Source organism: Myotis brandtii, unplaced genomic scaffold (genome assembly GCF_000412655.1).
Source record: "Myotis brandtii unplaced genomic scaffold, ASM41265v1 scaffold105, whole genome shotgun sequence".
Taxonomy (NCBI): Eukaryota; Metazoa; Chordata; class Mammalia; order Chiroptera; family Vespertilionidae; genus Myotis; species Myotis brandtii.
The window spans coordinates 2,658,904-2,669,655 of record NW_005353538.1 but is presented as its reverse complement, the minus strand read 5'-3'; the positions used below and the strand labels follow the sequence as shown (position 1 = coordinate 2,669,655).

General features: G+C 62.5%; 1 protein-coding gene across 4 annotated transcripts in view; it reads left to right on the top strand.

The window, feature by feature from the left end:
* The first annotated feature begins 1,300 nt into the window (after positions 1-1,300).
* The window catches only part of SIDT2 (SID1 transmembrane family, member 2), a 12,429-nt gene continuing 2,977 nt past the window's right edge, over positions 1,301-10,752 (top strand). The window contains exons 1-24 of one of the 4 annotated variants that reach the window (XM_014539329.1): positions 1,301-1,429; positions 1,709-1,844; positions 1,961-2,006; positions 2,359-2,460; positions 2,558-2,641; positions 3,328-3,427; positions 3,620-3,685; positions 4,521-4,614; positions 4,914-4,966; positions 5,277-5,288; positions 5,608-5,679; positions 5,827-5,898; positions 6,061-6,123; positions 6,829-6,947; positions 7,211-7,284; positions 7,366-7,432; positions 7,882-7,955; positions 8,060-8,183; positions 8,315-8,432; positions 8,802-8,938; positions 9,781-9,889; positions 10,075-10,151; positions 10,294-10,340; positions 10,556-10,661. In XM_014539329.1, the coding sequence (XP_014394815.1) occupies positions 1,771-1,844; positions 1,961-2,006; positions 2,359-2,460; positions 2,558-2,641; positions 3,328-3,427; positions 3,620-3,685; positions 4,521-4,614; positions 4,914-4,966; positions 5,277-5,288; positions 5,608-5,679; positions 5,827-5,898; positions 6,061-6,123; positions 6,829-6,947; positions 7,211-7,284; positions 7,366-7,432; positions 7,882-7,955; positions 8,060-8,183; positions 8,315-8,432; positions 8,802-8,938; positions 9,781-9,889; positions 10,075-10,151; positions 10,294-10,340; positions 10,556-10,661 (1,890 nt within the window). In that variant the 5' untranslated portion in view covers positions 1,301-1,429; positions 1,709-1,770. The remainder of the gene's footprint in view (positions 1,430-1,708; positions 1,845-1,960; positions 2,007-2,358; positions 2,461-2,557; positions 2,642-3,327; positions 3,428-3,619; positions 3,686-4,520; positions 4,615-4,913; positions 4,967-5,276; positions 5,289-5,607; positions 5,680-5,826; positions 5,899-6,060; positions 6,124-6,828; positions 6,948-7,210; positions 7,285-7,365; positions 7,433-7,881; positions 7,956-8,059; positions 8,184-8,314; positions 8,433-8,801; positions 8,939-9,780; positions 9,890-10,074; positions 10,152-10,293; positions 10,341-10,555; positions 10,662-10,752) is intronic. The other 3 variants (XM_014539337.1, XM_014539339.1, XM_014539343.1) reach the window with 3 other exon arrangements.

The window sequence follows — 10,752 nt, the reverse complement described above, 5'->3', positions numbered from 1 at the left end:
ATGCGGGGACTTCTCCTGCCTTGTTCCTGGGGAGCAGGGGCGCGGAGCCGGGGCCCTGAGTTGTTTTCAGGGGGGAGGCCTTTGGACCTGCCTCGGGGCTGGGTGACCCCCCGAGCTGTGGCCTCTGCCCCTGAGGAAGGCTGCCCTCGGGTTTGGGCTTCAGCGTCCAGACAAGACCCACGGGATTTACTTCGTCTCCTACTTTCCCTTAAACTCCCGCCATCTCCGTCCTTCCCCGCGTCGCCCCGCTGAGCGTGTCTGCATTTTATGGAGGAAGTTGAGGCTCAGAGGTGGGAAGGCACCTCCCCAGCCCCGCCCCGTGGGCTGAGCCGGGACAGTTTCCTTTCCTGGCTTTCAGCAGCCCCTGTGTCCGCTGCCCCGGTGCTGATGCGTGGGGAGTGGGAGCTTCTGGCTCACGAGGAAGAAAGTTGAGGAGCATTTTTTCCTCCCCCATGTCCGTGTGTGCGCGCGCGTGTGTCTGTGCGTGTGTGTGTCTGTACGTGTGCGTGCTTGTGCGCGCGCATTGTCTGCGTGCGCGTGTGTGTCTGCGCATGTGCGTGTGTGTGCGCGCGTGTGTCTGTGTGTGTGTGTGTCTGTACGTGTGCGCGCATGTGCGTGTGCCTGCGCATGTGTCTGCGTGCGCGTGTCTGTGCGTGTGTGTGTCTGTACGTGTGCGTGCTTGTGCGCGCGCATGTGTCTGCGTGCGCGCGTGTGTCTGCGCATGTGCGTGTGTGTGCGCGCGCGCGCGCGTGTGTGTGTGCGCGCGCATGTGCGTGTGCCTGCGCATGTGTCTGCGTGCGCGTGTGTGTCTGTGCGTGTGTGTCTGTACGTGTGCGCGCATGTGCGTGTGCACGCGCATGTGTCTGCGTGCGCGTGTGTGTCTGCTCGCGTGTGTGCGTCTGTACGTGTGCGTGCATGTGCGTGTGCGCCCGCATGTGTCTGCGTGCATGTGTGTGCGCGCGCGTGTGTATGTGCACGTGTACACACACGTGTGGCATCCCATGGGCATGGGCAGGAATGAGGCACCGGAGGTGCCCAAGATCTCCGTGCGTTTCCTGGTGGGAAGTGAGGCCCTGCAGTTGCTCAGGTCCTGTGCCCGGCTGGGACCTGCCGCCCACGGGCTCTCCTCTTGCACAGCCTCCTGCAGCGGCACCAGCCCCTGCAGAGGGGCTGCCCTGGCAGAAGAAGGGGCGTGGCGAGCGCCCAGCCTGACCGGGATGGGGAAAGAGTCTCTGGGGCTCTGAGTGCGGGTGGCAGCGGTGGTCCCCTCCCTCACCCTCTGCTGAGGCATCTCCGTCTCCCTGCAGACAGAAGGGGTGCGTGTGTCCGTGAACATCCTCGGCAAGCAGAAGGGGGCGCCCTTGCTGTTCGTGGTCCGCCAGAAGGAGGCCGTGGTGTCCTTCCAGGTGCCCCTCATCCTGCGAGGGCTGTGAGTAGGACCTGGGGATCGGGCGGGGGAGGCTCAGGGGAGGCCTTGCCTAGAGCCTCACCCACGTCCTTCTCTGGGGCCTCCGACCACCCAGGAGCCCCTCTGCTTCTCTTCTCCGTCCCCAGACCAGGAGGCTGGTCAATGGCATGAGGCCTGTCAGCCTGGTGGGGCAGGGGTAGGGGTGGCAGAGAGCCAGCGTGGAGGAATGGGGCCTTGTTCCTCTGCAGTCACGTGCTGGCTGGGACAGTAGTCACGTCCCGACTCTGCTTTGGGTCATAGGTTTCAGCGCAAGTACCTCTACCAGAAGGTGGAGCGAACGCTGTGTCAGCCCCCCACTAAGAATGAGTCTGAGGTCCAGTTCTTCTACGTGGATGTGTCCACCCTGTCGCCGGTCAACTCCAGGTACCAGCTCCAGGTCAGCCGAATGGACGACTTCGTGCTCAGGTCCGCAGGGGAGAGCGAGGGGATGGTGGGACTGGCCTCCTTCCTCAGCTCTGAGGGTGACCGTGGGGGCTCTTCTCTGCCCTACAGGACCGGGGAGCTCTTCAGCTTCAATACAACAGCAGCGCAGCCTCAGGTAGGGTCCCCTGTTGACTGCCCCTCGAGAAAATAAATGGGGAAGTGGAAGGTGGGAGTGGCTGGTGGTCTTCTGGGAGTTCCACGTTGGCTGGACTCGCCCTGGAGAGTCTGGAAGCAGAGGCTCTGGCCCCAAGGTGGTAACGGGAGGCAGCACGGCAAGTGGGAGACGGGGTCTGTGCCCTCTCTCCTGCCGGCCTCGGGCCCTGTCCAGAGTGCCCAGCTGACGTCAGCAGGAGGGTGTCCACAAAAGGGGGCTGCTGAGAGTCAAGGCCTCTCACACGGTCCCCTTCTAGAGGGCAGAGGGGCATCCTTCTGAGACGGCTCACCCTGTGCCCTCCCTTCACCCTCAGTACTTCAAGTACGAGTTTCCGGAGGGAGTAGACTCAGTGATTGTCAAGGTGACCTCGAACAAGGCCTTCCCCTGCTCGGTCATCTCTATCCAGGATGTCCTGGTAAGTGGCCTGCCTTCGTACACTCCCCCCGTGGTAGTAGGGCTGCTGCCGAGAGGGGACACGGCCCAGGTCCCTGCATCTGCTGCCCCCTCTGCAGTGCCCTGTCTATGACCTGGACAACAACGTGGCCTTCATCGGCATGTACCAGACTATGACCAAGAAGGCAGCCATCACTGTGCAGGTAGGGACGCACATGGGCCGGCGAGAGGTGGCTGGGGATTGGCTTTCCAGACCCTGCTCCTTTCCCCTTGCCCCCTCCTCCCCTCCCCACAAGACTGAGTCTCGGCCCACTGGTCCCTGAGACTTGGGGTCAAAGCAGAATCCCAGCTGCCTTTGGGGTCAGGAAAGAGCAGCATGCCCTTCTGGCTGTCGTGGCCACTCATTCACTGCGAGGAAAGCAAGGAGAGGAAAGGGCCTCGCTGAAGCTTTGTGCCTGCACTTGGCGAGGGCGGAACCGATGCCGGCGCAGGGAGGGACGCCATGTGTTGTGACAGTCAGTAGCTGCCAGAGGCATTGTGGCCCTCCACTTCCCCTGCCAACACCCAACCTTTAATGGGGCACCCCTGGGCTCCGTGATAGGGGGACACGCATTTGCTCGCCCGGCTTTGGGCTCAGGCTTTGGGATCAGATAATCGTGGCTCTACCCCTTACTGGCAGCGTGACCCTAAGCTAACTTCTGAGCCTGTCCAGCAGCGATAATGGTAATACTGTCTCATTAGGACCTTTGGGAGGATGGAGTAAAATAACACATAGAGGTTAGCATAATTTCTGGCCCAAAGAAGGAATTTCGGAAAAGGATGGTGCTGATGATGACATTGATGATCCCATGACGATGGTGATGATGATGTCATCGTCGTCACCCTGCAGCGCAAAGACTTCCCCAGTAACAGCTTCTACGTGGTGGTGGTGGTGAAGACGGAAGACCAGGCCTGCGGGGGCTCCCTGCCCTTCTACCCTTTTGTGGAAGGTAACTCTGTGCCCCGGGCCTGGCTGGGGGGGGAGGACTTGGCCCCTTCCTGGGAGGCAGAGGAGCCTGTGTGACTGACTCGCGGGCCATGGGATACCGGTGTTCGGCCCCAGACCCCCCGGGGCTGGTCCCACCAGCTCTAGCTAAGCTTTAGGCAGCTCTTTGTTTGCCAGTTTGACATTTTACTTCCAGATGAACCGGTTGATCAAGGGCACCGCCAGAAAACCCTGTCCGTGCTGGTGTCTCGCGCAGTCACATGTGAGTGTGGGTGAAGGTTTGGACTGGCCTGCGGCTCTGCCTCTCGGCCCTGGGGTAGGAAGGGGGATGAGGCCTACTCAGCCAGGCTGCCGGGTGGGAAGGGGCCGTGTTCTTGGTGGGCTTCGTGATGGGAGGCCCGAGGTGAGCCCCAGTAAAACTTGGTGCCGAGTCCATGACTAAAGAGCAACGAGCTGAGTCTGGTTTTCTCTGTGCCACTTAGCAGCAGGGCAATCTCGTTGGGCCTCAGTTTCCCTATCTCTGTAACAGGGGTAATAGGATCTGTCCCTGTGATCTCACTAAGTTGTGAAGTTTAGTGCAAAATTGGTAGGAAGAACCGGCCTCTTAGTCATGCTCAGTAAATATTTACTGAGCGATGGAACGGGCTCTTTGTAATGAGAAAGTGGGAGATAAAAGCATGAGGTGGGGTGGGAGGGAAGACGCTGCCTCTCCTATGCGGATTCTTTATTCAGCAAATATTTGTGGAGCACATCTGTGTGCCAGGTGCTCCAGCTGCGTCCCTGGGGAGCGCCTGTCTAGAGGACAGGAGCCGCTGCTGCGAGGGCCCTGGGGGCAGGAGGGCCGGTTCCTAGAGGATCCCTGCTGTGTGCTGAAGGTTAAGTCCCGGTGGAGTTTTGAGGAAGAAGGAGAGGGGAGAGTTCCTGCAGAGGGAGCAACAGGAGCGCAGGAGGAACCGAGGCAGGGTTTGGCGGAGTTGGGGAGCGGCCAGTTGGGCACACTGGCTGGGCCTTAGCATTTGAGGGGAAAAGTGGTGAGAGGTTCGCTGGGCCCTGGGCGCCGTGATTGGTGTGTTTGGCGTCCTGCTTCCGTCCAACAGCTGAGGCCTACGTGGCTGGGATGCTCTTTTGCCTGGGCATCTTCCTCTCCTTCTACCTGCTGACCATCCTCCTGGCCTGCTGGGAGAACTGGAGGTAAGGAGCAACTGCTGGGCCCTCTGCTCTGGGGCACGGGGGGTGGGGTTTGGGGAGATGGCCTGGCAGGGTCTGAGCCCCCAGGGCAGAAGAAAGCAGCCCCTGTTAGGTCTGTGGTCCAGGGGCCTCTCTGGAAACCAGCCCCTGCTCTCAACCTTTCCAAGCAGGGAGACCCCCACCTTGCTTCCCAGCCTGGGAAGAGCCATAGGACCATGAATGAAGGACAGGGTCATGGGGTGGGGAGGGTGGAGGGACCCTGTCCTGCCCCTCAGGTTTGCCTCTGGGTTCTGTCCCTGCAGGCAGAGGAAGAAGACCCTGCTGCTGGCGGTGGACCGAGCCTGCCCAGAAAGCGGTACTGGAGGGCCTGGGTGGGAGGGCAGAGTGCTGTGTGTTTTGGGGGGTGGCTCCCTCGGGGTTGGAGGCGCTGTCTGCGGGCTTCCGGATATCCAGGTTGGGAGTGACTGCCGCGGGGCTGGGGCACTGCCTGCCGTCCCCGCCTCGCTCGTCTAAGGCTGCCACCTGACCATCTCAGGGGCCAGCTGCACTGGGTCTGCCGCAGACACGGGGCTCACATCTCGGGGATTATTAACCTTTCACTCTCTCTTCCTTTCTGCCATTCCTTTCTTTCTGTCCTCCCTCCTGCTTGGGACCTTCCCTCTCAGCTTCTCTCCTTGGTAAGCAGAGGGGCTGGAGCCCAGAGTGGGAGAGGGGCACAGGGTGCTGGGAGCCTGGCAGGCATGCTGTCCCTCCTTGCTGCTAGCAGTTGAGGCACATCTGTTCCTTGGTATCTCTCTTCATGGAGGACAAGGGTGGCGAGGTTCCCACTGGGGACACACATGGGAGGAGGGTGAGGTGGGAGGCGGTGGGAGTGAGCTGTGCTTGCTGGGGCTGGTGCTTGTTCTTTGCTGCTGCCATGGCTCCTCTGTGTCTCTTCTCCATGGCTTTTGGCCTCTCTGCTCCCAGGGCTAAGGGGACCTTGATGTCTCCTTGCAGGTCACCCTCGGGTCCTAGCTGACCCCTTCCCTGGCAGCTCCCCTTATGATGGTTACAACTATGGCTCCTTCGGTATGTATCAGTGCCAGCGACTGCTGGCCACTCCCAGCCTCGTCTCCCGAGGAGGCTGCCTCCCCCATGGGGCAAGTGGGGGCCAGCCTCCTCAGAGCCCGGCTCCGCCCTGCCTGAGGCCTGTGCTCACCAGTTACTGTTCTGCAGAGAATTGTTCCGGGTCCACCGAGGGTCTGGTTGACAGCATGGACACCGCGGACCTCTCCTACACTTACCAGGGTGAGTGGCCGGGCGGTGCGGCGACACCTGGACACCTGTCGGTGGGCGGTCGCCTCTCTGCCAGACGCTGGGGCCGGGAAGGGCCTGCTGTCTCCCCCCATCTCCCTCCTCGGCCTTTCCTCCTGGGCTCCCCTTCCCTGGTAACTCTCCTTTCCTTTGAAGGGCACGACCAGTTCAAGCGGCGCCTTCCCTTTGGCCAGATGCGGCAGCTGTGCATTGCCATGGGTAGATGTGGGGAGGGGAGGAGCTGCTCTGCCAATCAGCTCTGCCAGGCGGCGCCCTGGTCCTCGGCTGGGACCAGAAAGCAGCTTTGCGCATGGCCCCCTCTAATGCCCATGCTTGCCAGCTCTGTGTGTTCTGAGATGAGCAGGCCTGGTGGGCTGGTACCCCTCCCCCGGCCAGATGTCCTGTTTGCTGTCACATTTGCCAGCACCTGGCTCCCTGGCCTGGGCTAGGGCCTCGGGCAGGGGTGCATGTCCTGGCCTCGGGGCCTTGGTCAAGCAGGGACCACAGGAGGGAGCTGTGGGGGCACAGGACAGGCTGAAGCCGCCTCGGGCCCACTGGTCTTCACCCAGTGCCTCAGAACCCACTCGGCTGGGCGCCTTCTAATCAGCATGACTTCTGCCAGATTTAGTCCTGCTGCTTGGGGCTGGGGCTGGGGCTGCTCAGCGTCCTGGCCTGGGAGCCTCCGCTCAGCGAGGGGCAGGCTGGCGCATGCCTAGGTAGTGGCCTCTGCAGAGCCCACGCTGGTTCCCCCAAGGACTTAGGAGTACTTGGTACCTCCCCCAGGGCCTGAGCCCACCACGACCCCCGCTCTGAGCCCAGTTTGCCTTTTCCCTCTGCCTAGAAATTGTGACAATTGCCCAGGTGGGTGGGGATGGACCCTGAGCTCTGTGCCCACTGGGAACCCCACCTGCCTGCTCTCCCCAGACCGCCCCCTGGACCCTGTGGGCACGCGGCCACGGCTGGACTCCATGAGCTCCGTGGAGGAGGAGGACTATGACACGCTGACTGACATCGAATCCGACAAGAACGTCATTCGCACCAAGGTCAGTCAGGCATTCGCTCCAGGTCTGTCATTCACACCAAGGTCTGGCGCCCGAGCGGTCCTGCTCAGGGCTCCTGAGGCAGGGAGAGTTCCTGTGCAGCCCAGGAGGTCTCCCCCTGGGGTGAGACAGATTCTGGCTCGGCCAGCTCTTCTGGGCTGCTGGGCCAGCAGCAGCGGGCGGCCCAGAACCCTGCCCGTCGGTGTCAGCCCTTCTTGTGCTCTCTTCCCTGGTGGGGGGAGGGGCTCACTCCAGCTTCTCCCCAGCAATACCTCTGTGTGGCCGACCTGGCACGCAAGGACAAGCGTGTTCTGCGCAAGAAGTACCAGATCTACTTCTGGTGAGTGGAGGGCTGAATGGCTTCCCATTACATGGGGTGGGGTGGCCTTGGGCCCTTCCGCCTCACCACTGTCTCTCTCAGGAACATCGCCACCATCGCTGTCTTCTATGCGCTCCCGGTGGTGCAGCTGGTGATCACCTACCAGACGGTGAGCAGGGGCTGAGGTTGCCGGGACTGGGTTCAAATCCTGGCTTTCACCAGCTGGGTGACCTTGAGCCAGTCACTTAACCTCCCTGAGCATCAGTTTATTCATCTGCAAAATGGGGACAGCACAGTCCCAGTGATGGCTTCCCCCCAGGTTTTGCAGGGATTGGTGGGATGCAGGTCCCTTCCCTTTTCCCTGTACTTCAGTCAAAACTTAGTCACCGTCACACCCAGGGGGTCAGCCACCCCCGAGAGGGTCGACAGTGACTGTCACAAAGAGGACTGCCTGGGGTACCTGTGCACACACCTGCTGGCCTTGGGGGCACTTCCTGTCCGTGGCGGGGTGGGGTGGGGTGGGATGGCCCCTACTGGCGCCTGGCTCTTCCTCCCCAGGGCATGGGGCTGAGCTTGGCGCCGTAGCAGCCCCTCCTCCCCCTCCTCCCCCTCCTGCAGGTGGTGAATGTCACAGGGAATCAGGACATCTGCTACTACAACTTCCTCTGCGCCCACCCGCTGGGCAACCTCAGGTAGGACCTTCTTGGGAGGCCAGTGGTGGCCGGGAAGGGGCAGGCTCCGTGTGCCTGCCTGGACGGGGAGAGGCTGAGGCCTGTGTCCTGTGTGCCCCTCCTAGCGCTTTCAACAACATCCTCAGCAACCTGGGGTACATCCTGCTGGGGCTGCTCTTCCTGCTCATCATCCTGCAGCGGGAGATCAACCACAACCGGGCCCTGCTGCGCAACGACCTCTACGCCCTGGTGGGAGCCTGCGGCCTGGCTGCCCCGCCGCCCTCCCTACTCCCCGCTGCCCACAGCCTGCTCCTCTCAGGAGCTCCCTCTTGCAGGTCCCTTCCTGCCTCACCTCCTCTCTCCTCCCCTCCCTCCACCAGGAGTGTGGAATCCCCAAACACTTTGGCCTGTTCTACGCCATGGGCACAGCCCTCATGATGGAGGGCCTGCTGAGCGCCTGCTACCACGTCTGCCCCAACTATACCAACTTCCAGTTTGGTGAGTGGGGCTGAACCCAGAGCGGGGACCTGCCCGTGTCACCACCGTCCCCGTCGCCCAGGGTCCCCGGGCGCAGCAGCTGCAGGGGAACAGTGTGGCGCCCCTTCCTTGGTTTGTGACCTTCCTTCAGAACACGGACATCATTGCAATGTGGTCCCTGACGGGAAGTCAGACTGTGGGTGACAGCCAGTCGGGGGCAGGGGCATGGGGGGGACAGTGAAGGGACCAGAGGGCCAGCTCCAGCCCGCCACCAGCTGGCTCTGTGGCCTGGGGCGGGGTGGGCGCTCTCGCACTCTGGTTGTGGGGGCCGGTGGTCCTTGTGGAGGCTCGGTAGTGGTGCTACAGCTCACCGGGGCGTCCCCACTCCAGACACGTCATTCATGTACATGATCGCCGGGCTCTGCATGCTCAAGCTCTATCAGAAGCGGCACCCGGACATCAACGCCAGCGCCTACAGCGCCTACGCATGCCTGGCCGTGGTCATCTTCTTCTCGGTGCTGGGCGTGGTGAGGCCTGAACCAGCTATGTGCCTGCACGCGCACACGTGCCCCCTCTCCTCCCTCTCCTCTCTCTCCATTCTCTCCATGCCCTCTCTCTCCTCCCTCTTCTCCCTCTCCATCCTCTCCATCCCCTCTCTCCTCCCTCTCCACCCTCCCCTCTCTCCTCCCTCTCCACCCCCTCTCTCTCCTCCCTCTCCATCCTCTCCACCCTCCCCTCTCTCTCCTCCCTCTCCTCCCTCTCCATTCTCTCCATGCCCTCTCTCTCCTCCCTCTTCTCCCTCTCCTCCCTCCCCTCTTCTCCTCCCTCCCCTCTTCTCCTCCCTCCCCTCTTCTCCTCCCTCCCCTCTTCTCCTCCCTCCCCTCTTCTCCTCCCTCCCCTCTTCTCCTCCCTCCCCTCTTCTCCTCCCTCCCCTCTTCTCCTCCCTCCCCTCTCTCTCCTCCCTCTCCTCCCTCTCCCCCCCCTCTCTCTCCTCCCTCTCCATCCTCTCCCCCCTCCCCTCTCTCTCCTCCCTCTTCTCCCTCTCCTCCCTCCCCTCTCTCTCCTCCCTCTTCTCCCTCTCCTCCCTCTCCTCCCTCTCCTCCCTCTTCTCCCTCTCCTCCCTCTCCTCCCTCTCCTCCCTCTCCTCCCTCTCCTCCCTCTCCATCCTCTCCATCCCCTCTCTCCTCCCTCTCCACCCTCCCTCTCTCTCCTCCCTCTCCACCCTCTCCACCTCCTGCAGCAGAGCGTTGCTCCTTCCCTGGCCCACAGGGGGCCCTGCACCTCCCATCTCCCCCAACTCCTCCAGCGGGAGGGTGGGCTGGGGAGCAGCTTCCTTCATGCCCCTCAGCCTTGCCCTTGACACCGGCAGGTCTTCGGTAAAGGGAACACGGCGTTCTGGATTGTCTTCTCAGTCATCCACATCGTTGCCACCCTGCTCCTCAGCATACAGCTCTATTACATGGGCCGCTGGAAGCTGGGTGAGGGCAGGGGCGGGGATGGGGCCTCCAGGGTGAGGGGCTGTGGCCTGGGTCTGCCCTCTCACTGGGCCTGGAGGACTCCCCGGGTGAGGAATTCGATGAGGCCTCGCACAGCGGTGGCCTCCAAAGGCCCTGGCCCCCTCAGCGGGCGCAGCCAGGCCTGAGAAAGAAGCTTCTCTCTTCAGACTCGGGGATCTGCCGCCGCATCCTCCACGTGCTCTACACGGACTGCATCCGGCAGTGCAGTGGGCCCCTCTACGTGGTACCTGCCTGCTCCCCAGCCCCCTTCCTCCATCTACTCTCTTCCCTCCAGGAGCGGGGGAGGCGGGGGCAAAGCCGAGGCCCAGGGGGCGGGGACCGACCTGGGCCTTCTCCCCTCTCAGCCTGTCTCTGCTTCCCTCTAGGACCGCATGGTGCTGCTGGTCATGGGCAACATCATCAACTGGTCACTGTGAGTCTGGCCACTGTCTGCGGCAGCTGGCGGGTGGGCACTGAGACCTTTGGGCGTGAGAAATGGGGGCTGACGAGAGGTGTGGGCACTGGGGTTCTAGAGTCCTCTGTAGCCGCTGAGCCAGCCCCAGGTTAGCGTGCGACTCGGAGTAGGATTGAGAGCAGGCCCTCCTGTCCCGGCCGCCCCTGCCTCACCAGCTCCCTCCCTCTGGCCAGGGCTGCCTACGGACTCATCATGCGCCCCAATGATTTTGCCTCCTACCTGTTGGCCATCGGCATCTGCAACCTGCTTCTCTACTTTGCCTTCTACATCATCATGAAGGTGAGGGGCTGAGCCTGCGCTGCCGCTGCTCAGCCTCCGGGGGGAGATGGCCGAGACCGTCTTCCTGCCCACCTGTCTGTGCCAGCGAGGT